Below are 27,072 nucleotides of genomic sequence, written 5' to 3' on the forward strand. Positions count from 1 at the left end.
AATTTCTTTCTTCGCACAGGTAGTTGGGTCTGGGCGTCCATCAGCTTAAGCTTTTGGATTAGAGTGGTTCTTTACACCTACTCATGTAGAATTATTTTTTTTTGGATAAAATGTTTATATAATAATACGGGTTTAATTTAATATTCTGTTCTTCCTGTGAATTGAGACCCACTCTATTTTATAAGCGGAATAAAAAATTCTGCAATAAATGTTGAAATATATTTTCCTATCAATATATAATAGAAATAATCTTTTTTCTTTTTCTTTTTTGAAAACTATCTATTTTTTCTTTAACATCCGTCACATATATTAAAAATAAATAAAACGCATAACACGCAATTAGCCCAATTTTGTTTTTCAGGATATCGTGCAAAGGATCCTCTCAAACAAGGAAATATATAGATAAATATTAGGTAATAATGTTGACAGAAATTTGACTAGAGTACGATACCAAGCCTGTTATCAGAATTTAATTTGAAAACGTAGGAGCAAAGGTAAATTTTGAAAAATAAAAGAAATGCCAAGCCTCTTAAATGTTCTTAATATAATTTTTCTTTAATTATTTCATAATCAATCAATATGTATTGCATTACCTTCTTTTATATTAACATCAAAGCTAAAATAACACATATAAAATGACTAGAATAAAAAATCTTCTCCTAGAGTAATTACTAATCTTTCCAATTAAATGCATGGAAATTGATAGATTGAGCTTATAACCATTTTTCTAGAGGAGCTGCCTAGTGTCGTCGTGGGATAGCACCCGTGTCAGGTACGCTAACGTGCGAACAAAGCCATTAACCATTTGTGGTAGTCCTAATTGCCAACTGGATTTCTTCTCTTGTTCTTCTTAACTTCTCCCCAAGCCACAAATACACAACACCTCTCTCTTTCTCTCTCTCTCTCTGTATATATGTATATACACACACATTGATGTGATAATTCCTTCATCCAAGACAAAATTAGATCTCATTGTCTTTAAGATTTTTTATGAGATGACATGTACTGGGTGGCTTTGTTCTCTGCCAAGAAGAGCAGGTGAGTTTATTTTATACAACTCCTCTATTCGTTCATATAATATAAAAATATCTTCTCATAATCGGTGGATATATTTATAGCTTATTTTCTCTTATAATTTTTTACAATCGATTTTTTTCATAGTTGCATCAAAATTAAAATAATAATTCTCATTTAATGTTATTTTATAATTATTGATTTAATTTTAATTTAACGATAAAAAAGTTATTGTAAAAAAAATTAAATTGTAAGCTTAATATCTCTCATAGGCATATATATATGCTTTATAATTTTACCATTCTATACGATAAAATCGATTAATTAATGAAATGCTTGATTTTGCAAGGAAACATTTCAGAGATGTTGGAAGCATTAATTAATAATTCAAGTTCCTTGGCTGCAACTATAAGTCTTGCTTTTCTTCTTATTTTCTTGATTAGATGCTTCTTTTTGTTAACTCACAAATAATCATAGGGGATGCATACATGATGGATAAAGTAATAGTTCCCACAAAATTCGCTAAGATAATTAGTTATATAACAATGAAGTTCATTTTATGCAAATTAACCAGGTAAATCACGGAAAGAATGTGATGAAGATAACTTGTGTAGCAAGCCAAACGTCAATGAAGAATATCTTGAAGCATTCAGAACAAAGTCTTTTATCGAAATATGCAACAAAGCACAAGGGAAGTTTGGAAAGGCAAGCACCAGAAAACTGTGTCCCTCTTCTACAACATCATCTTCACTTCCTTTCTGCATTCATCTAACCGAGTATTTGCTTGAACCACGGCAAGAAATCATAACAAACATGATGCAGAGCTTGAAAGTGCATCATCTTCTTGTGGACTACTTCGAAGCTAGCTTAGAAGCATGTCGTTGTTGTGACACAATCCTTGAAGGGATTCATTCAATGCGACTTTCTTGTAGAAGAATGACAAGAGTTGTTAAGCTAAGCAAAAGGGTGTTTGGTTGTGCAAATACCAATGACGAAACACAAAAGGATATTTATAGAGAGCTTGCTTCATTTGCGTTACAAAACAACCCTTTGTCCCTTGTTAGCACCATGCAATTCCGTGACATTCACGATAGGTACATGGAACTCCTGCATAGACTAAAATCACGGAGAGGGAGAATTCGAAGAATATTAACATTAAAGAGAGTTTTCAAGAAGGTTGGAGGAATTGCTCTTGTTACTTCACATAGTATTGTTCTTATTGCTTTATTAGTCTTTTCTTTTCATAGCATTGTTGGGTTGGTGGCAGCACCAAGTATTGTGGGTGGCTTAATTGGTTTGTTCATAAAGAGAACGAAGAGGGTTCATGAAGGGCTTAGCAAAAACTCTTCTGAAAGACTCTGCGAACAACTTGATGTTGCTGCAAAAGGGGTTTATATACTGATCAATGACTTGGATACTATGAGTACGATGGTTAAGAGGTTGCATGATGAGGTTGAACACAGGAAAACGGTTGCTGATGTTTGTGTGAAGAATGGTAGAAGTGAAATATTGAAGCAGGTTATGAATGAATTTCATGATCATGAGTCTAGCTTTTTGGACCAATTGGAAGAGCTTGAAGAACATATTTACTTGTGCTTTCTCACCATAAACAGGTCCAGGAGACTCGTTCTGCAAGAGATTACGGATAAAAAACAATGAAAAATTGGGCACTTTCTCTCTTCCTTCATGACACATCTTCTAAAAAATTCTTCGAAGGTGCATGAACTCAGTTCCATTTGAAGCTATATAGCCATATGGTTTTGATGAGTGCTCTAATTAGTTTCATTTTGTTTCCTTCAATTTTCCTAGACCAGAACATATATTTGTCTGTAGAAGGTCACATAAAACTAAAAATCTTTGGTTTGTATCAATTAGAAGTTATTTTTAGTCTAATTTTTGTTCTGCTGTAAGTTTTTATTGTACAATATTGATTTGTAGGCTTTAATGGCCAGTTTATATTACAAATTTGATGCTCATTGTCACATGATACAGCCTTATACCTGTCATAAAGTTTGCGACCTAATTAGAGGAAGAAAATCACGTTTTTTCCGCCTTTTATTATATATATATATATATATATATATATATATATATATATATATATATATACGAGGTAGGATCTTTTGACACCAGTGTTAAATTTGAAATTTGACACCTCATCTGATAGCCGTTAGATCAAAAAAGATGATCAATGGTGTCACATGCTTACAAATCAGAGCCGTTGATCTTTTTTGATCTAACGACTTTCAGATGAAATGTCAAATTTCAAATTTGACACTGGTGTCAAAGGATCCTACCTCATATATATATATATAAAAATAGGGAGGGTTACACTATGTATTTCCCGAGAGTACATAATATAATTTGCAAAAATTTTGAAACGGATTGTTGAGATATAAAATCATTAATGTAACCTCACCCAATAGCTTAAGTTTTTGGGTTGAATTAGTTCTTTACATGGTATCAGAGCCTCGGTGTACCGGGTTCGATCCTCCCCGCCCCTCACTTTCTTTCTAGTGGAATTTTTTTCTTCGCACAGGTAGGTGGACCTGTGCATCATCCACCCTTCAAGCCCAAGTGGGCTTTCGTGTGAGGGGGCGAGATATATAAAATCATTAATGTAACTTCACCCAACAGCTTAAGCTTTTGGGTTGAATTGGTTCTTTACACAGATCATTCTCCTAAAGTAAATGTAGATAAGTTATCTACATTCGCTACTAAAACGACGTCATTTTAAGTTAAAAAATTAAAAAATCATAATGAAAAAGATTATTATAACCTTGAAATAAATTATAATTACAAAAATACCTTGATTTTTACCTCAAAACGACGTCGTTATGGGCTCAATGTAGATAAGTTATCTACATTTATCTATATTGTCGGTATAAAAAATAACCCTTATATATATATACATATTCGATAGATCACTAATGGGCGCTGATTAATCCGAATTCAAGCAGTTAGAACCACAAACGCATTTGATTGATCACTGATGGGCCCCGCTTAATCCGAATTCAAAGCGGTTAGGAGAAAATTTAATATGGTCCAGGATCATTGAATCATTATGTGCTCCCTCTCACAACGATATTTTTTTTTTCTAATTTTATCTAATTTTTTTCTTCCTTTTCCATTTTTGCCCCACTATTTATGAGAAGGGACCACCAAAATAATGGTGGTTCAGGACCACCAAAATAATGGTGGTCCAGGACCACCAAAAACGTTCTCAGCGGTTAGAACCAGAAAGGCACCAAAATTGTCCCCAACTAAGTTTTTAATACATGTGCATACATTTCTGCCTGTTTTTAATGGTAATGGAGAAAAAACTCATGTGGTAGCTGTCACGCAAGCACAAAAATTACTAGATTCACGTGGATACAGAAGTTAGCAAAAATTGCAAAACGGATGCAAAAACTAATATCTGGAGTGCAAAGGTGTATATCAATTAAAATTATTATATTTTAATAAATAGTTTGTAAAAATAATCCGGAGGTTATGACGTGGTTGCCACACATTATGAGGAATGAATACCTCATATAATTTTTAATTATTTATAGACAAATCAATTATCATAGAGAAAGAAAATGATGATAATTTATTTATTTTTTTATTTATAGACTGAGATAGCCTCAATTAGTCCATTCCTCAGGAAAACTTAGAAGATTATTATTGATATCTTACGTACAGAAATATTACTTGATAAAAACTTTACATTTCCTTTTTCTTTTTTAAGTTTTTCACGCGAACAAATAAAAAGAAAAAGAGAAATTAGGGGAACGACGTTATTAAAAAAAAAATCCAGTTGTAAGCTATTCCTGATAACACAACTCTATTTAAATGTAACATACCTATAATAAATGTAATATAAATTATAGGAGGCGGTTATACTTATCACCATTTTATGTTTATCACTCTTATTACTTCTTTAATTATTGTTTGATCAATTTGAAATCAGTAGTTGAAAAAAAGGAAAAATTAACTACCGTTAATTTCAAATTAATCCAATGGTAACCAAACAGGAATGATCGATCCAACTCAAATTGAGCTTGGCCTAATCACACACAGTTGAAGTGTAGGATGCTAAAGAAGAGAAGAAGAGATGGCAAGGGGGCTTGTCGAGATGTTGAATAGCTTTCGCGAGATGATTGATCAACACTTTGCATATTTGGATAGTTTGAGAATGACTGGGGTACCTGCAAAGGCACTCTGACACTCAAGTCAGTTCAGTATTTAAAGAGGTTCAAGTTGTAACAGCCCGTTGTACACCGGTATTGTTAACATTAATTATGATATTAAGCGCAGTCATAATCACAACAATTCATTTGTAAAAATGCGAGTAAACATTTTCCGTTTATTACGCGAACATTTAAAACAATAAAGCGTAAAAATTAAAAACTGTGACCGTAACTGTAAACTCTTTGCGGAATAATTATTAAAACTACTTTGATAACTTATTTTACTTCCCATAAGTCACTAAAGGGTTCCCATAAACCCACTTAGCATATTTCTCACTTTTACGTTTTCTACCTATCCGAACATGGTTTGGTCATTAATTTTCTGCGGATAAACTGCATTCTACAAACCTTCCATCTTTTGATATGTTATTCTACACTCAATTACTTTTCTAGGAAGGTATCACACGAGTTATTTAGAACTCGTTTGCTCCGGATATCGTCGTTTGAAGTTGGACAAGCAAAGTTGCCAGCCAACCCCAAAACAGCTCCAAACATCTCTCACTCAACGAATTACTGAAGAAAATCCACTCCACCAATTTCTCTTAAATTTTTATACAAAAAACTAGACACCTCAAGCTTCAATTTGATATATTATACACCTAATTTGACCAAGAAACGAAGCATAAATAAATTTCCCAAACTTGGTCCAGAACTGCTCAATGTGCAGTAGCCCACTGAATAGTCTGCGTTCTCTGCCTCCTACAGGCCTACGTCCAACCCAGTTTTTTACCAATTTTTACCACAAGATAGAGGACATCTCAAGCTTCAAAATGGAGTATGGAACGTCCCTATCGGACCTTTGTAGAGGGAGATATGCTCTCCCAAAGTTTGCCTAAATTATGCCAATTTCTAGAAAATTCACCAAAGTTTTCTTTTCTTTTTTACAAAAATTCCCAAATTTGCAAAGCGATCTAAGACCTCAAAATGTACCTAATAATCATATGGTGGCACACACAAGGACCCTTCATAGTTTATATCAAGTTACTCAATACATGTCATATTGCTTACTCTATAACACTTAGCACATTTCAATCACCAATGTCCATTTGCATGCATTTTCTAAACATACATATAATAATCATCATAAAATAGGCCTATTGCCCTTTCATCATATTACATCAAGTATACATGTACAATTACAACTTCTCAATTACATATTACAATTCATAACCTTCAATTACAACATAAAGCATGAACCTTAAAATGACATATACAACTAGACTTAGGCATAATGACATGAACAGATATGACAATGAATCTCCTCCTAAATACATATGCAATGTTCATGTTCTAAGTCTAGCCTAGGCCCAATGGCCCCAAAAAAGCAAAATGTATAATCCTCCATCTAGTCATCCTACGGGCTTCTTGCCCGCCGCTCCTGCACCACTGCTACCTCCTGAAATAAAGCCCCCAAGACGGGGTGAGATATGCGAATATATCTCAGTAACCCAGAGGTTCCGGAGAATACTTCGCCCAATGGCTCACTTCGATGCATATAAATATCATAAAATAACATCTTGAAAACGGGATAAAGCAAGGGATTTAGAGAAACCGGGGAACATAGGGATACAAAATACGACGAAGCTGAAATGGTCGATGCCAATACCACGAAACGTCCAGCCTAATGGCTCGGCATATAAGTGTAACACCCCGTGTTAACCCGGTTTGTTAACATGTCATCGTATTAAGCCACGCTTAATTTAAAAATGCAGAATATCTTTTTCTTTTCAATTATGACGTCGTTATCATTACCAACTTGGTTATTTAATCATTTTCATAAAAACATCGCATGTATATATATTGCAAAGACATCTAACTGAAATACCTCATTAATTAAATATCATAAGTTTGTCTCTAGTCACGGGACTACAACACGTAGACCGGACAACCTAATAGTTTATACAACACAGGTAAAGGTACTAACATCAAAGCGGCATGGACAAACCCCATGCTCACCAAATAAGGAAACAAGCCCCAACAGCAGTCTCAACTCAATAATCATAAATGACAGAAAACATAAACAACATCCAAGTCCATCATGTCAGAATACAGCATAATAGCATGATAACAACATAATCTAACTTAGCTCCGGCCTCCTGCCGCTAAAGGAATCAACCCCCGCATCACCTGAACCTGAAATGTGTGCCCCAAACGTGGGGTGAGATCTCTAAACAGAAATCTCAGTAAGACAAGGGGTCTTCAAGGATCTCCCACCCCAAGCTCACTTACATGTGCAATATAAGTTCAAAAGGCAGTTTAACAGTATAAGTTCTCAAAATAGTGCAATGCAGCATATAATCATGTCATGTGTGTTATAACATTTCTACTGATCAGAGAAGTGCAGGAACCCATCTAAACCCACACAGTACTAGCCATTCGATGTACTCGCCCACAAGATCGCCCCTTGGCCTCCCGTAGGCGTAACACCACATACATATCATAAGCAATTGCACTTAACAACTCATTGGATTTTAGAAAACAGTACATGAAAACACATCATGCATACAACCAACTCCCCATAGGAAAATGGTGGAACCAACAATGGCTAAACCGAGAACACGAAAGCTTACCTCGCAAGCTAACTATCCAATGCCAAGAGTCCACACAGTTCAAGGTCCACACACAGCAGTATCACAATCTGTTTTGGGACCAGCAATCATATTAATAACCATAGCTCATAAGCATAAACATAACAACTATGTTTTCCTTTTACGTTTTACGTCTTTAGGCTTCTCACAAAGCCACAAGCCCTTAATCACTTGATGCTGACTTAGTTTAATTATTACGGAAGTTCAACTTCCTCAAAATAGGGTCCACGAACCCATCACAACATTCTGCATGAACAGTACCTTACTGTTCTTCGAAAACCCAGAATATCTAGATATCTGTCGAGGGGATATCCGGATATAGATATCTGGATATCTCTCGGGGGCATATCCGAATATCAATATCCGGATATCTCACTGGCAATATCCGGATATCAATATCCGGATATTCAGAACCCCATATCCGGATATCAATATCCGGATATCCATATCCAGATATTTTCAACCAAATATCCGGATATTTCGCAGCAGAAACTCAGATTCTGCATTTCATGAAATACCATTTCCAAGGTTCCATTTTTAACACTCCTAAACGTCTAAGCATGCATTTTTATTCTGTTTTAGGTCCATATACCAGTTGGTTACTTGTTTAACTCATTAAACATGGAAAGACTGCACTTTTACCCTTTAAAACACATGATCAAGGTTGGTGACACTTACCAAAGCTTGAAACTCAGCAAGAAATGCTCAAGGAGCTCACCAAACAACTCTTCCAGTTTTCTGACTTGGTTCAAACACAAAAATGGCACACCAAGGTTGGTTCCTTCTCCACAAAGTTCTCACCTTGAAGCTCAAAAGCCAACTCCAAGGTTCCCATAATCCAAACCACACAAAATCAGCACCCACACCCACTCACGGTGGCTGGAAACTCAGAAAGTACCCTCACACCCCCTCACCATGCAAACTCTCACAAGCCCAAAGTAATTTGGTGAAGAAACCAAGAAGAAAGGAAGCTCCTTGGCTCACAAAAATGGAGAAGAAGGTGGCTGACTCACAAGCACCAGAATTTCATACGATGAAGGCTCCAAAATAGACCTAGGATCATGTGTCAAGGCTATTTATAGTCACTTAAGAATTAAACACAAAGTATTAACGTTAATTGCTATGCTTAGCATTTTAATCCCAAACTCAAGATTCTGAACCTACTCCATTTTACAAGATTTATCATATTTTTATTATATTTTTCGCAGCACCTTTTCGGTACGCGCTTTTCCATAGCCAGTATCAGTTCTGGCACCAATTCTCATTATTTTAACTTGAAATTAGTTTTACAAGTCCTACATATCATTCTAGGAATATTCATGCGCTTTTTATACTTATCCAGGATACTTCATCGGTACGCATTTATACCGAGTAGCAGAACCGGTATCTGCATTTTTCGTCCAAAAAGAGACTTTCAGCATTATTAACCATTTTCTATATTTATTTAAGCCTCATAATAATTATTAGGGTCAATTATAGAATTATCTCCTAATTTCACATAATTAATTAATTAACTTCTTTAATTAACAGTGCGGGTTCTTAAAATCACCCCACATTTTTAAAGATTTTTTCCTCAAAATCAGAATATACCTGTCTCTGAAGTCGGGATACTGCCGGAGAAGCTCGTCCTCTCGCTTCCAGGTACACTCCTCAGGAGTTCTTCCTGTCCATTGAACCTTGACAATCAGAATGATCTTACTCCTTAGCTGCTTCTCGCCTCGATCGAGAATCTTAAGTGGTCCGACGAGAGTTTTCAAGTTCTCCCGAACCTCCACATCATCAGGTTGCACCACGAATGATCCTCTATGTACTTGCGAAGCTGAGACACGTGAAACACATCCTATTTTACCAAAGATCTGATAGGGCCCAATAAACCGTGGGCTCAGCTTCCTCACTCCGAGTGCTCGTCCAACACCGGTGACAGGTGAAAGTCTCACAAACTCATGCTCACCCTCACTGAACTTCAGTGGACGATGCTTAACATCATAATAGCTCTTCTGGCGATTATGCGCCTGCTTCAACTTTTCCCTGATCATCTGGATCTGAAGGATGGTATCTTGGACAAAGTCCAAGCCAAACAACTCACGATCTTCAACCTCAGACCAGCAGGTAGGAGTACAACACCTTCTACCATACAACGCTTCGTAGGGTGCCATGCCCAGGCTAGCATGGAAACTGTTGTTATACGAAAACTCCACTAATGGCAGGTACCTATCTCATGCTGAACCATGCTCCAATATGCAAGCCCTTAACATGTCCTCCAATGTCTGGATGGTCCGCTCTGTCTGTCTGTCAGTCTGAGGGTGATAGGTTGTACTCAGTCTCAACTGATTACCAAAAGCTTCATGCAGCGCCTCCCAGAACCGAGATGTGAACTTCGAGTCCCTATCACTGATGATACTCTCGGGAACCCCGTGAAGCCTCACAATCTCGCGAACATACAGTTTGGCCAACTGCTCTGTAGTGAAGCTCACCTTCACTGGAAGAAAATGGGCAGACTTTGTCAACCTGTCCACAATGACCCATATAGAGTCGCAGCCAACCTAAGTCTTCGGCAAACTCACCACAAAGTCCATGGAAATGCTCTTCCATTTCCATTCCGAAATCTCTAGAGGTTGAAGCTTACCAGATGGCTTCTGGGGTTCTATCTTCACCTTCTGTAAAATCAAACATTTAGACACATAAACAGCTATGTCTTTCTTCATTCTCGGCCACCAGAAATTCCTCTTCAAGTCTTGGTACATCTTAGTCGCACCAGGGTGGACCGTAAACTGGCCCTTATGGGCCTCTGCCATAACCTCTTCGGTCAAAGGACCTCGAGGAACCACAATCCTCTTCTGAAAGGTCAACAATCCATCCTCGTTCCAAGACACACCGTCCTAGTTCCTCACATAATCTAGGCACTCTCTCTGCACTTGCGCCTCTTTGATCTTTTTCATGAGCTCAGTCTCCACTCGTACGGTTTCCATTTCGAGAAGTGCACCCCCAAACAAAGAGGTCACTGTCAGATCTCGAAATTGCTCAATGATATCGTAATCACCCGTGGTCAAACTAGATAGACTCACGGATTTCCGACTCAAAGCATTAGCTACCACATTGACCTTGCCAGGATGGTACTTCAACTCAAAGTCGTAGTCCTTCAGATATTCCATCCATCTCCGCTGTCTCATGTTCAGCTCCTTCTGATCAAATAGATATTTCAAGCTCTTGTGGTCACTGAACACAGCAAACTTCATCCCAAACAGATAATGCCTCCAAATCTTGAAAGCAAACACAATAGCAGCCAACTCCAAGTCATGAGTTGGGTAGTTCTCCTCATGAGGCTTCAACTGCCTCGAAGCATAGGCAATCACCTTGCCCAACTGCATCAACACACAACCGAGCCCCTTTTTGGAGGCGTCGATTTAAAGCTCGACTTCCTCAGTAGGATCAGGAAAGACCAACACAGGTGCAGTAGTCAGTCTCTCATCAACTCCTGGAAACATTCCTCACATTCGTGAGTCCTCACAAAAGGAGTTTTCTTCTGGGTAAGGCGAGTCATTGGCAGAACCAGCATGGAAAATCCCCTGACGAACCTCCAATAGTACCCTGCCAAACCCAGAAACCTCCTCACATCAGTTACCGTCTTGGGCCTCTCCCAATCTAACACTGCCTCAATCTTGTTCGGATCAACTGCAACTCCTTCTGCAAAAATGACATGCCCAAGAAACTTCACAGACTTGAGCCAAAACTCACATTTAGAAGGCTTAACATAAAGCCTTTTCTCTTTCAGCACTTGCAAGACAATCCTCAAGTGCTTCGCATGTTCCTCCTCAGTCTTGGAGTAAATCAATATGTCGTCAATGAAGACGATCACAAACTGATCCAGGTACGGTTGGAAAATCCTGTTCATGTAATCCATGAACACTGCGGGTGCATTGGTGAATCCAAACGGAATCACCAAATACTCAAAGTGACTGTATCGTGAACGAAAAGCAGTCTTCGGGACATCCTCCGATTTCACCTGAATCTGATGGTATCCGGATCGGAGATCAATCTTCGAATACACATAAGCACCCTTCAGTTGATCCAACAGATCATCAATACACGGAAGGAGATACTTGTTCTTGATTGTCACCTTGTTCAACTGCCTGTAGTCGGTGCACAATCACATAGGATCATGTGCCAAGGCTATTTATAGCTACTTAAGAATTAAACACAAAGTATTAACGTTAATTGCTACGCTTAGCATCTTAATCCCAAACTCAGGATTATGAACCTACTCCATTTTACAAGATTTATCATATTTTTATTATATTTTTCGCAGCACCTTTCTGGTACGCACTTTTCCATAGCCAGTATCAGTTCTGGCATCAATTCTCATTATTTTAACTTGAAATTCGTTTTACAAGTCCTACATATCATTCTAGGAATATTCATGCACTTTTTTTACTTTTTCGGGATACTTCATCGGTACGCATTTATACCGAGTAGCAGAACCGGTATCTGCATTTTTCGTCCGAAAAGTGACTTTCAGCATTATTAACCATTTTCTATATTTATTTAAGCCTCATAATAATTATTAGGGTCAATTATGGAATTATTTCCTAATTTCACATAATTAATTAATTAACTTCCTTAATTAACGGTGCGGGTTCTTACAATAAGCCTACGGTCTCAACCAAGGCGTGTTCCTAGAATATCCAACCAAGGTACCCTCCATCCATATACACCCGAGACTTCTTAGTGTGGTCCTATCTGGATCACACACCACGACCCTAGGTCAACTGGAACTCCCTCTCGGAGACCTATCCAGTGGAAGTCCGTAACGCCCGAAGGAAAACTGTCTACTGGCCAGAGACTCAGTACATCCTATGTACCAACATACATACTACATGCATGATCATGTTATTCTACATTACTTACATACACTTCCTACCATCACCCTCAACGGGCATGGTGGAACACACAAGGGGATCAAGCCCCAGTACCAAGAGGTTACCTGTATAGTCCTCTTCACTTAGCTCCCAGTAATATATTCTCCGAGCTCATTATACAGCAGAAATACCTACACAAAGGACATTTCCAATTACTTACAATTCATACAAACACATGCAAGTTACCAATTATACAAGCATGGTTCCAATTACTCACCACAATCCCACTTGGTCCAAGACCAAAGGCAATCAACCGAACTCATGGTTCGGGGTTCAAATCTACGTACGACAACCTACCACAACCATGTACAAATCATCAATACACGGAAAATTAATCAAAATACGAAAACGTCAAAAATCCTCCCCTACGCAATGTAGGTTCGGCCTCTATAGTGTTAATTTGTAATTTATTTTTCTAAATTTTCTTTCTCATTTTCTTAGGCATCTTTAGGTTACTAAAAGGTCATATCAAGTGCCATTTTTCATTTTTCATCATTCAAACTTGCATAATATTTTACTCTACGTTCCATTTCACCTCTCAACACTATCAATTATTTTTCCATTGGTTTTCCAACCTTCCAACCACCTCACAACCCATCTAATTACCATACAATACACAACACATCATCCAAATAATTTCAACAACATCATTTCCCTTATTTTTCCTTCTTGGCCGAAATCAACAAATGCCCACACCAAGGACCATTCAATTCAATTTAGCAATGTAATGCTTCCTATCATCCCTTTATTAACTCATATACACCTCCAACAATTCAATTACACAATCCTAACAACAATTTCAAACACAAAGTCATGACACCATCATAATTTTCCTAAGTTAAAAATCATATTTTTCACCAATAATTTTTATTGCATTTATGGCTCATACACATCATTCTAAGACATATTCATGTACAAACATTTTCTATTTGAGCTCTCTAACTCCATAAATCAAGCATACAAGCTCTAGGTTTTCATGAAATTAAATCAAAATCAATCCATGAAAGGTGTTGAATCTTACCCACAATCAAGTCACAAGACTCCTCCAAGTGATCTCCAAGCAATAGCTTAAGCAAACAACTCCAAAATCACAAAAATCCTCTCAATTTTCGTGGCTGGTTTTTCCCCATATCTCTCAAATGAGAGGGTTTCAAGGAAAACTAATCGGTGGGTTGTGTTCGGATGATGATTTCCAACAACTTTTCTCACAAACTTTTCTTGATTCGGAGTTGTATGGAGTGAGTAATGGAAGAAAGAAATTTTGAAAGAGAAATGGTGTGAGGAGAGAGAAAGTCACGGTTTTGAGAGAGAGAGTGAGGGTGGGAGATGATGAATAGTGCATATGCACATGTGTCTTAAGTGACTTAAGTGAGGGGGGCCCACCGCCACCTCACGCGATTTTAAACTAATTCAAAACTCCCTCTGATTCCACTAAACGTCCATAATTTCATAACCTATTTAGAAACTCTAATTTTTAACATTAACCATTGTTCTTTAATTACCCTTGATCAGATGAATCAGATGAATCCGGAGTTTTCCGTTCGTTCGGAGAAAATACTGTTTTAAGTTGTTACGCGCGCCGTTGGCACGCTTTCTCAAACTTACTAATTTCCATCAATTTTCATCAGAAATCATATTTCCTAGTCCTATATACCATTTATAACTTATATTCAAAACCTAGAGCTCAAAACTCAATCGGCACGCTTTACGGTGCAACTATACCGCGGTATTTTTACCCGGTAAAAACATTATTCACTGAATTTTCTGAAACTTGCCTAACCACTCAATTTTTCGTTCTGAATCCATTTCTATGGTTATTTTTATCATCTGAGACCTTCTACTCAATTTTTATCTTCCTAGGGTTGTGTGTTGGCTAATTACCGTTTTACCCTTCCTTTGTATTTTGACCTAATTTCTAGGATTTTCACTAATCCTTCCCTTTAATCTATGTTTAATATTGTAATATATAATTTAGAATTGCGAGGTGTTATACAAGTATTCAAAGAGATATATCATACTTGGACTAAAAGCCTCTGTATTTATAGTGCTTAAGCATCTTTGTTTCTCACGTTTATTGGTGGAGAGGGGTGGCCTCTCAAGCTATTCCTTATTGGGTGAGCCAATGTTTAGTAGTATATTCAATAGATATGGTGGCAAGTAGGAGCTGCCATTCATTCATTGGTTCCTGGTATTGGTCATCTTGCCTGAGCTACTGTTCTCGGCAATCATGGTTCCTTTTGTAAGAACCTGCACCGTTAAATTAAGAATTTAAATAATTAATTATGAGTTTAAGAGAATAATTCCTTAGTTGACCTTGAATAATTATGTGAGGACTCAAATAATTATAGTAAGGGCTTAATAATATTGAAAGTCGATTTTATGACGAAAAGTGCAGATACCGGTTCTGCTTCACGGTATAAGTGCGTGTTGGTGAAGTATCCCAAAATTCCTAGAATAATATCTAGGACTGGAATATCAAGTTTGGAGTCAAAATAATGAGAACAGACGTCCGAACTGATACCGGCTACATAAAAATGTGTACCGGCAAAATACTGAGAAAATTATAATAAAAATATAAAAAAATCCTAGAAAAATAGCTAGGTTCAGAATATGAAGTTTGAGATTAAAATGACTAACGCAGCTATTAGTTCTAATACCGACGGATTAAACTTAATGAGGCTATAAATAGGCACTTGCACAATTTTCTAGGTCAGTTTTGCTGAGTGCTATGTAGGTGCATTATGGGTGCCACCTTCCTCTCCTCTTGGAGGCTTGAGAGTGCATGAAACTTGGAAAAAAACCTCACCTTTTCCATTGATTCTTCCCTTTAAACCTTGTAAAAACTTAGTAGGGTGCTTTGGGAGGGAGAGAGTCAGCCCTTTTCTGAGTAGTGGTTGCTGTTTGTGTGAGCTTGGGACTGTTCATCCTTGTTGGGGAGCGTGGGAGCCTTTGTTTGGATATTGATAGCCATTTTCGTGGCCTTGTGTAGTCTGATCATTGGAGTTGCATAGAGAGCTCCAAGAGCACCCTTTATTCTATTTTTAGCCTTTGGGGTATGTTCCTCAACCTTGTTCATGAGTTTCTATGATAAATATCAAGTCTTGGCATGTAAAACGATATGATTAAGTAACCAACTGGAACACTGATCTAAATGAGTATAAAAATACAGGTTTTAACGTGTAAGAGTGTTAAAAGAGAAACCTTTGGGGGATATTTTCGTAAAATGCAGAAACAACATTCTGTCGCGAAATATCCGGATATGGGGTTGGTGATATCCGGATATCCATATATGTCCACGTGAAATATCTGGATATTCTGGAAAATTTCAAGGATGGACCTGTTCTGTCCAAACAGAAGCGTGGGTTGGTTTTAGGACCCTATATTGGTTAATGTGAACTTCTGCAATAAGTTAACTAAGTCAGAATCACTTAGATTAAGGCTTATGGCCTTGGGAGAAGCCTTATAGCACTAAACGAAAAAGAAAATGTTTTTATAATGAAATGAACCTTTAGAGTATGAATATTGACCGTGATTGTGCTGTTTGTGGACCTTGGACTGTTGTGGACTCTTGATTTGGGATTTTTAGCTTGCGAGGTAAGTTTTTGTGTCCTCAGTTTTGCCCATTGTTGGTTCCACCATACCTCATAGATGGATGGTTTATATACATGATGTGTTTTAATGAAATTATGTGATGATTACTGAAATGATATTGAGCTATTTTATTGAGTGCAAGTGCCATATGACATGTATGTGGTGTACCACCTAGACGGTAAGCGTGAGTTTGTGGAGACATACAAGATGGTGAATCTGTGGGTGAGGTACAAGCGGTGTTCCTTGTACTGTAGGTTGTAGATGTATATAATCCCTACATTTTTAGAAATGTGAGGTGTTATACCCTCCTCCAATGTCGTGGATCCATGTTGAGAAGCATAGAGACTCAAATAAGACAGCTTGCTTCAGCCCTTAGGAGCAGACCCTTGGAAGCACTCTCAAGTGATACTGAAATATCAAAGAAGGATGAAAAAAAGTATGCAAAGCCCTCCAATTGAGGAATGGCAAAGAAGTGGATTAGCCGAAGCCTGTTAAAAGGTCACCCATCTTGAGAAAATTAATGGAGAAGGAAGGGCAGTAAGTGGATAACACTGTTACAACTGAACCATCGATCACTCAATCTATACCTCAAGAAAAAAACAATAAGAAGGAAGTTTGTACTAAACAAGTAAAGCAAATGCCAAAACCAAGGGCAGCACACACCAATGTGCATAATAATGAAGCTCATCAACCAATATCAAAGGAAAAGAAGTTGTAGCGATTACGGAAAGTATACCGATCGTTTCAAGTAATAAAAGTGGAAATAAAGTATCGTCTCACGAGAATTAAAGCACCAAGTATTATTATGACTAGTCCCTTTAATTTGGATAACTCAATTTGATTTAGAGAATAAATTTGAATTAAAAGAAAAATAATTGAAATTAATTGTAATGAAAATCAAGAACATTCAAGAACGTAAAGAATAATTATGAGAAAAGAAACTGTAATAATGAACTATAGTCAGGGTGTACTACACCTTTGATCCTCCTTTATAACTCTAAATTAATTCTTATAATTAATTACTCAATAGTTCAAACAATTCATCTTCTTCAAATCAATTAGTTAAACCCTAATGTCTTAGTGTATTTAACCCTTTAACCCAATTAGAACTCTAGTGTCCTAGTAATCCTTCTTGAATCAAGCATTAAGTTCGATGAATTAAAAAGTCTGCAATTTATACAAGTATATGTCTAAATCATGCACACATTGTTATTTTACCCTGTCAAGATTAAAATCTCAATATGCCTATTGTGAGCTCTAACCCTCAAAATCCTATAAAATTGATCAGATCTAATAAGAATATGGAAAATTCATTCAAGGTAAAATAAAACTAATTGAATTAATATAATTATAAAAACAATTCAGAATTTATAAAGGGTTCACATAGGATCCATGACCCTATTACAACATAAAATTAGCCAGACATATCGAACTTAAACACAATAAAGAAATAAAAAGTATTCATCAAGAAGAAAAGAGAAGAAGAAGAAAAAAATCAATTGTCTTCAATCTTCACTTTCTTTAAAATCTGGCTCTCCAATGTAATTCTCCCAAAGCCTCTAGTCAAAAGTATGCTCCTTAAGGGTTTTCATCTCTTTTTATAGCTTTTTGTCAAATCAGCCCAAACCTTGATCAAATCCTCCATGTAGAATCCTCTTTCAGATAGACTTTGATTCTTATTTAAAAACAGTCACGTGCTTCCCACGTTATAAGCGCGAATTTCGCGCTGATAGCGTGGGAATTAGGGCAATGGACAGTAACTTTGCGCTACTAGCCCAGATCTCGTGCTAGTAGCGCGAATCTTCTATGATGAAATGAATCTTGGCCCTAATAGCGCCACAACCGCACCACTACTTTGCGTTCATCTGTGCTTCTGAATTGATGTCTTTTCTTGCACTTTTACCTACAAGAGCATAAGATATTCAGTAACAAGATATCTGAGCATGGTTTATCAATTTATTCACAATTATGAGCCTTTTATTCCAAAGTAGATGAGATTCTTGCTCTTTTTAGCTTAGGAAAGTATATATGCTGGAGGCATATCAGCAGCTCTTTTTTCCTCACAAACTTTAAAAACAGAATCAGGAGAAGAACTTTAAGAGATTTTTGAATATCTTAAAGCAATTGCAAATAAACATTCCCTTTGTGGAAGCACTACAACATATGCCTAGCTACATGAAATTCAAGAAGGATATCCTTTCAAGGAAGAGGAGACTTGAATAGTATGAAACAGTAGCCTTAACAAAGGAATGCAGTAGCTACCTCCAACAAATTGCGTCCAAAATTGGAAGATCCAGGTTCTTTTACAATTTCATGAGCAATAGGAGATAGATATATTGGTAAAACTTTGTGTGACCTTTGCTCTAGCATAAATTTAATGCCCACTTCTACTTTTAAGAAACTTGGAGTGGAAGCCTCTCCAACTATTGTCACTTTTCAACTAGCGGATACGTTACTTGCACACCCTGATGGAAAAATATAGAACATATTAGTGAAAGTTGATAAGTTTATTTTTCCAGCTAATTTCATAATTCTTGATTTTGAAGCTAACAAGGACGTGCCTATTATATTGGGTCGGCCATTCTTAACTGCAAAAGGTGCAATAATTGATGTTAAGAAAGGAGAATTGACCGTGAGGGTCAATGAGAAAAAGATGACTTTTAATGTTTTGAAAGCCATGAATTTCATTGATGAAGATGTTGATGACTGCTCTGTTATTTCTGTTTTTGACCATTTAGTTGTTGACTATGTGCTATTAAGTAGTGAAAATGACATCTTAGATTTAGGCAGCTTCGAAAATACAGAGGAAAAACTAAAGGAAAATGGACTAGTGACAGCCATAATGTCTAACCAGCCAAGTTTTTTGGGGACAAGCAATTTGAATCACTAGGATTGCATGAGAGAACCTCTAAGACCCTAAAACCATCTGTAGAAAAAAACCCTAAATTGAAGTTGAAAGAACTCCCAGACGACCTTAGATATGCTTATCTAGAGAAGAGAAAACTCTCCTAATGATTGTGTTCTCTGGAATGACAAATTCAGAATAAGAACAGCTGCTTAAAATCCTTAGAATGCATAAGAAACCCATTGGTTGGACCATAGCTAATATTAGAGAAATTAGCCCATCATTTTGTATAGACAAAATTAGGCTAATAGATGAAAATAGCAGCTCAATTGAGCCTCAAAGAAGTCTCAATCCAGCCATAAAAGAAGTGGTTAAAAATAAGGTGATCAAGTGGTTAGATGCTGGTGTCATCTATCCAACATGTGATAGTCATTGGGTAATTCCCTTGCATTGTTTCGCTACAAAAAAAGGGATAACAATAGTGTTGAATGAAGACAATGAACTTATACCCACTAAGACTGTCACAAGGTGGAGAATATGTCGAGACTATAGAAAATTAAATGCTGCCACTAAGAAAGACCATTTTCCCCTTCCATTCATTGACCAAATGTTGGATGACCTTGCTGACCAGGAGTATCACTTCTTTCTAGATGGATATTTTGGTTATAACCAGATTCTATTAGCCCTAGAAGATCAACTTAAAATCACATTTACTTGTCCTTATGACACTTTCGCATTTAGGAGAATGCCTTTTGGCCTTTGTAATGCCCCTGCGATATTTCAAAGGTTCATGACAGCCATCTTCAATGACATGATTGAGGATTTTGTAGAAGTCTTCATGGATGACTTTTCAGTATTTGGAAGATCCTATAAAGCTTGCTTGAGGAATCTTCCCAAGGTGATTCAGAGGTGTGAGAAGACCAATTTAGTGTAAAATTGGGAGAAATGTCATTTTAAGGTGAATGAGGGGATGATATTAGGCCACAAGGTGTCTAGGTCTGGTCTGAAAGTAGATAAAGCAAAAATCTCTGTAATTGAGAAGCTACCTCCACCTAAGGACGTCAAAGGCATGTTAGAAGTTTCCTAGGCCATACTGACTTTTATATGAGATTTATTAGAGACTTCTCTAAGGTAGCTAAGCCACTAGGCAACCTGCTTGAAGTCAATAGGACCCTCACTTTCGATGAGCATTGTCTGAAGACCTTTGAATAGCTAAAAATTAAATTGGTCACAACTCCTATTATAGTAGCTCCAGATTGGTCATTGCATTTTGAAGTGATGACTGATGCTAGTGAATGGGCTCCAGGTGTTGTTTTAAGCCAATTAAAGGATAAGGTGTTCCATTCCATTTATTATACAAGTAAAGTATGCAAGGTGCCCAATTGAACTACACAATAACTGAGAAAGAACTCATTATTGTGATATTTACATTTGAGAAATTTAGGAGTTACTTGTTTGGGGCAAAGGTGATAATTCATACTGATCACTCAGTTATTAAGTATCTGATGAAGAAGAAAATTAGTAAACCAAAGCTAATAAGATGGATGTTACTCCTCCAAGAATTCCAAGTTCAAATTGTAGATATGAGTGGCACCCAAAATCAGATAGCTAACCGTTTATCTAGGCTTAAACCAGGAGAGTAGGAGCAAGACCTTAAACCAGTCAATGACATGTTTCTTGATGAAGCTTTATTAGTTATAAGCTCTCTTAACACCTTTTGGTATGCTGACTTTGCCAATTACTTGGCAGCAGGTGTAGTGCCCGAAGAATTTAATTTTCATCAAAGAAAGAAATTTCTCCATGAAGTTCAATTTTACTTTTGGGATGAACCTTACCTTTTCAAGAGGTGTGCTGATCAAATTCTTGGCAAATGTGTCCCTTAGATTGAGCAAGAAGGAATACTGAGTAGTTGCCATACCTTTCCATATGAAGAACATTATGGTAGAGTGAGGAGAGCTGCAAAAGTCTTGGAGGCTGGCTTTTACTGGCCAAGCCTATTTAAGGATGCCTATCCTTTAACTAGTAAGTGTGATAGGTGCCAAAGAACAAGCAACATTACACATAGGAATGAAATGCCACTCAACCCTGTCGCAACCGTATCGCAACGTGATGGCGAAAAAATATTGAATGGTTAAAACAATGGAGTCGCCACCAAGGTTTATTTAGGAAATCATTGGAAAAACCTTTTTTAAAGACAACTGGTCTTTAAAAGCAGAAATGGGTTCGGGAGTCGATTACGAGTAGGGAAGGTGTTAGCACCCTACACCGTCCGTTTAAAAAACGGTTACCTTATATTAATTGTGCAAATTATTGATAATATTTTAAATATTTATTTCACCCTAGAAAATTAAATAAGAAAGATTGTTGGAAAAGAAAACTAATTTTGAAAATGTAATTTTGTGCTTGACGGGATGGTCCCGCTCCGACGTATCCGTCGGTACAATAAGGAACTCAAAGCTACGTCGTTCTGTAAAAAAATATTTGTGTGTTTATTGATTTTAATTTTGAAAGTAGTTTTAAAGAAAATAATTTGAAAGTTTTGGATTTGATGGTTTCGGAATATCAAACTGTCGCAGCTAAAATAATCCGAAATGATAATTGCAGGATTAACAAGCTGTCTCAACTCAGCTAATCCTTTCTTTTAAAGAATAATAATATTCATATTAATATTTTTTGTTATCGTATATTTTATGTTGAATTTGATTTTATTTTGAATCACCAAACCGTCACGGTCAAAATGAGTCAAAATAAATATGTGGAGTTAACAAGCCGTCACGGCTCAGCTAACTCCCATTTCAGTTGATATCGAATTAATTTTTTTTTCTATTTTAAATTAACCCAAAATCAATAATTTTAAATAAAACTTTGATTTTTTATTTGTTTGTTTATTATTACTAAATAGACTAAAATCATCGGACTGTCACAGTCGAAATGATTCTAAAGAATAAAGGAATTAACAAGCTGTCACAACTCAGCTAATCCTTTTAACATATATTTCATGTTATTTTACGATAAACTTAAATGAATTTTGAATCACCAAGCCGTCACGGCTAAAGTAAGTCAAAATAAAAAATTGGGAGTTAACAAGCTGTCACGGCTCAGCTAATCCTTTTTTACTATAAATATAACTTGTGATTCGTTTTCATAATCAACTACATAGTTGATAATAATAATAATAATACTGATGTAATTGTTAATGAGATTGACTAGACATACAAAATTTGGCACAATAAAACACATTTAGCTTAAGAATCGAAAAAAAGAAAAGCAATGTGAGAAATAGCGAACTCCCAGTAGCTAGTAGCTAACATATAGTGAATTATATATAGAAAAAGAAAAAAAATAATCCATAAGGAAACGATGGGATGAAACAAATAACTAAAGAATGACTATTTTATAGTTATATATGAAATACATTGGGAATAGTAAACATATAACATAAAAATGACAAACATTTGGCACCATAATACGTTCAGGCAAAGGAGAAAAAATGTTCAGCCCACAACTATCATATAAATGTATTATAACAATGATTATTTAAGAATATTTAGACTTAACGATCAAAACGATGTGGGCCCGCAATGGTCTAATAGCACTTGTGTATTAAAATCTGACTATGTATATTAACTTTGAATCCATGACAGCTTTCCGTTTGATAAAAGCCATTAGCAATAATATGAAAAAATAACACAAGCATTCCTACTTGAGGTTCACGCACAACAAAGAGAAGTCGACTCACAAGAATTCATCGCCGGGTCAGACACTATGCGCCACAACATTACGTCAACATAAAAATAAAATAAATGTCTCTGCAGTATGTGTCTTCCACTTAGTACGCAAATCAAACTATATCAGAACAAGCATTCATCATCAACAGCAACAAACAAATAAAATCCTTCATGCCAGCATTCTTAAAACGCAAGTATAAGGTATTGAGATATGTGAAATTTATAAATCAACCATCATACTATCTGAATATGAGTTATCAATTGCTAAATAGCAGTGGGAGATAATATAAAAAAAACAAAATTACCAGAATAAGAGTTTCTCCAAAACAAATCCTGCCTCCCTTCCTTTTTTCTTTTTTTGCCTTTATCGAGTACCTTTCAAACAAAAGAATCTCACTGATACACACTTGTTTTTTTTTAGAAAAGAAAAGAACTCTCAAGCTCCCATTTTTGTTCTTCTCCCCAAAGTTGCTCTCCTTAAAGCTTCACTTTTATCTCCTCTCTTTCTTTCCGAAAACTCCCCGCCCCCTCTTCCTAGAGCCTCCTCCTATCTATAGAATAATACCTTCCTTGCTTTTTTCTGATTTTTCCCTTTTTTTCCTGAACACGATTCCCCTGATTTTCTTATCCTGAACATAGCTCCCTGCTTTCCTTATCCTGAACCTTGTTTCTTGAACTTGTTCACGTGGGGTTACCTTGATTGTCATAGGCGGTTTGAGTTATGGGTTGAGGCTGATGAAACCCACATAAGGGGGTTATTGTTGTAACAACCAAGGACACTGGTAACTTCTATTTTTTATCTTTTATTTTGGGTTTGCAACTAAAAAATAAAAATAAAAATAGATACCATACTAATAATAATAATAATAATAATAATAATAATAAAAAACACTAGGAGACTAGATGAAATAAAGAAATTTACTAAATAAATTTTAATTTATATATATATTTATTTATTTTTTGGTATGTAAGGACAAAATTGAGTGATTACAAACCCAATCCTTGAGGTTGAGGTGTTTGATGTGTGGGGAAGCAACCTTATTGGTCCTTTACCCCCCTTCTAATGGCAATAAGTACATCCTAGTAGCCATTGATTATGTGTCAAAGTGGGTGAAGGCAGTAACCTCCCCCACTAATGAAACCAAGATTGTCTATAAATTTCTCAAAAGTTACATTTTCACAAGGTTTGGCACACCTAGGTGTGTGATTAGTGATGGAGGAAGCCACTTCATCACCAAACAATTCAAAATTCTCTTAGAAAAATATAGTGCTAAGCATAAGGTGGCCACACCCTACCACCCTCAAGCAAGTGGCCAAGTGGAGGTCACTAATAGGGAGATAAAGAAAATCCTTGAGAAGGTGGTTAGTACTTCAAGGAAGGACTTGTCTCTGAAATCAGAGGACTCCCTTTGGGCATAGAATAGTTTATAGGACACCTATAAGTTGCTCACCATACAGATTGGTTTTTGGCAAGTTATGTCACTTGCTTTGTGAACCATTGTTCCTTCTGAACGATCTTAATCTTTAGATTCCTGTACTACAATAGTGATTGTTAGCACTAGGCATTAGCACACTATGCCACTTCTATGAAAGGGTCTTTTAAACTTATAATGGGGCTGAGTTTGGTTCATGGTATTTTAGGACTCTTGGCTAATTGTTGATTGTCCATTGTGTCTGATTAACCTTCGGTAGGTCTATTAAACTTCCTTTTTTTTTATTGACAAGTGGAGGCTTGCTTTTCTTTTATTTTTTTTACTCTTCCTTCCCATCATATCCAGCCTTATTTTCTTTATATTCAACTTCTTCTTTTTTCTTCTTTGCTACCTTTCCCTTTTTTTATAACAGCTTTCTTTTCCATTTCACCTCTTCCCACCCATTTTTTTTTGTCTCCTCGGTAACGGTGACATTTTGTTAGGAAGTAAAAAATTTGTACGAAAAATTTAACTGTGCTAATGCCTAATGCTAACAATCACTATTATAATACAAGAATCTAAAGATTAAGATCGTCATCTTTTATTTAAAGTCATTGTATAACTAAATAATGATGTGAATTAGAATTAGTTATTATAGCAACAATAAAGTATATTGTAAATAAATAGAGTTGAAAATAAAGTTTGGAATTGGTATGATCTTCACTTTCTATTCATTGATATCCAAAGTCAATGAAAAAGAAGTTTACAACTAGGGGTGTTCATCAATCGATTCAAACCGCGGTGACCGAACTAAAAAATCGAATTAACCAAAAGTCAAAAAATTGAAAACCGAATAAAAATCGCACATTTTAATTGGATTGGATCGATTATCGGTTTGGTTGGTGAAAACCGATCCAATATATTGATCCCATTTACCTACTTAGGCCTGTTACATAATAATAGTCCAAAAAATTCTAATCTCAAGACCCATTAACCTATCATGTAAACCCAAGAAAAATTATTGGTACATTCTGGCAAGTTTTCGTTACCACATTCATTGTGATTTCAACCTTTGGATAGGATACTACAAAAGTATAAATTTTTTGCTATATAAATATAGCATTTGAATTGAGTTAATGATTTGTTTTTATTTATTTTTAGAATAATTTTCACGTGAATTTGATACTACTATACAACTTATGTGCAAAAATTTGAAATAAAAAACTGTTTTAAGATCTCTCTGTATTAGCAATTGAGATTAATTTTCCTTACTTTGTTATTGTCTAATTTTCCTTCTTATCCAACAAGTAATAGATACTTGAAACCGAGTTTACCGACTTTCAACTTTTTTGTTGTACCATATTAAAAATTAAATTATCGTTTACTAATACTTCTAAATTGCACAGTAAATATTATACAAATTTTACAAAGTCAATACATACAAAAGACATGTTATTTGCACAATAATCATCATACAAATTTTAAGCTTTTCAAAAAATCAAAAACTAATTCACTCCAAACCGAATAAAGTTGATTCGATTGGATCGGATTTGAAAAAAAAATTAAATCGAATGGATGATTTTATGTTCAAACCGAAGTGATTGGATCGAATGATTTTTGCTACTAAAATCGATCCAATCCAAACCGCAAACACCCTAATTTACAGCTAACAATTAGTTAAATCCAAAACTTTTACAGATAGAATAGATTAGTGTATCTATGTCTCTACCTTTCTATTTATCTCCGCTCTCTTCTTCTTGTTCTCGTTTCTCACTCTCTCCAACTTCTTACGATTCTACGGATGCTTCCCCCATTTAGATGCGATTTTCTTCACAAACCGCGCGGCTCTTGTGGGCAGTTTTTCACATACTTTATTAATATTATGACATGCCAACGAAAAACAAAAACAGAGGTCACGCCTATCATTTTGTTTCGATAACATATGCACAATAATATATCCATACTTTGTCCTTTTTCTTTTACATTTTCACACGAGTCACTTGTTATTCCTATATTATGCCATACCATGATGCTATTTCTTTTAGCATCGAAACTTGTCTAAAACCAACGCTTTTCCTTGCATTACCATGTTATTTTCAGTGAAAGAAGCATATCATATTATTAGTTAGAATAGGTGAAGTTGCTCAAAAGAACAGATTAATTTAAATACTTTTTCGGGCGTCTAGTCATGGAAATCCCATGTCTTGGATTCAATCACGAAATAATAGGGGCATTTTTCACTATGAAAAAAAAAAAAACCAATAAGATAGGCATCAGGCTCGTACTCCATAGGAGGGTAAGTTCGAATTCTACTGGCCAATGTGAGAACTGTGTTGGTAAACGATATGTGATCTCTTTCAGAAATTTTCAAAGAAATTGAAAATCTGCCTTCTCCTTGGTGAGATACCGATATTTAACCCTCATAAATTTTTTTTATCCAAATAAAAAAAAACAAAGAATAATCTTTTTTCCCTCTCTAATGGTACGGATATGTTCGGCCAAGAACAGGATCTGAATTTATTTAAATTGATGATTAATTGGACCATTGATAAATAACGGAAAACATTTGCAGGCCATGTCCAATAATTACAACATACAAATAAGCACAAAAATTCAACTTCACCCCGTTCACTTCAACGCACAGCTGCTAGAAAAGCTAGAAGAGACAATGATTACAAGTTATAATTAACAAGTGAACCCTTTATTCATCTTTGAGAACATATGGGGTGGAATGGAGATCCTTGTT

At 36.0% G+C, this 27,072-nt stretch overlaps 1 protein-coding gene across 1 annotated transcript; it reads left to right on the forward strand.

Moving 5' to 3' along the window:
• Nucleotides 1–995: 995 nt before the first annotated feature.
• On the forward strand, nt 996–2,673 carry LOC133308247 (UPF0496 protein At1g20180-like). Its single transcript, XM_061508853.1, has 2 exons — nt 996–1,038; nt 1,589–2,673. The coding sequence occupies exons 1-2, from the start codon at nt 996–998 to the stop codon at nt 2,671–2,673; spliced, it is 1,128 nt and encodes a 375-aa protein (XP_061364837.1).
• The last annotated feature ends 24,399 nt before the right edge of the window (nt 2,674–27,072 follow it).

Source organism: Gastrolobium bilobum, unplaced genomic scaffold (genome assembly GCF_033153095.1).
Source record: "Gastrolobium bilobum isolate Gb01-03AN ecotype WA unplaced genomic scaffold, APGP_CSIRO_Gbil_v1 utg2351, whole genome shotgun sequence".
Classification (NCBI taxonomy): Eukaryota; Viridiplantae; Streptophyta; class Magnoliopsida; order Fabales; family Fabaceae; genus Gastrolobium; species Gastrolobium bilobum.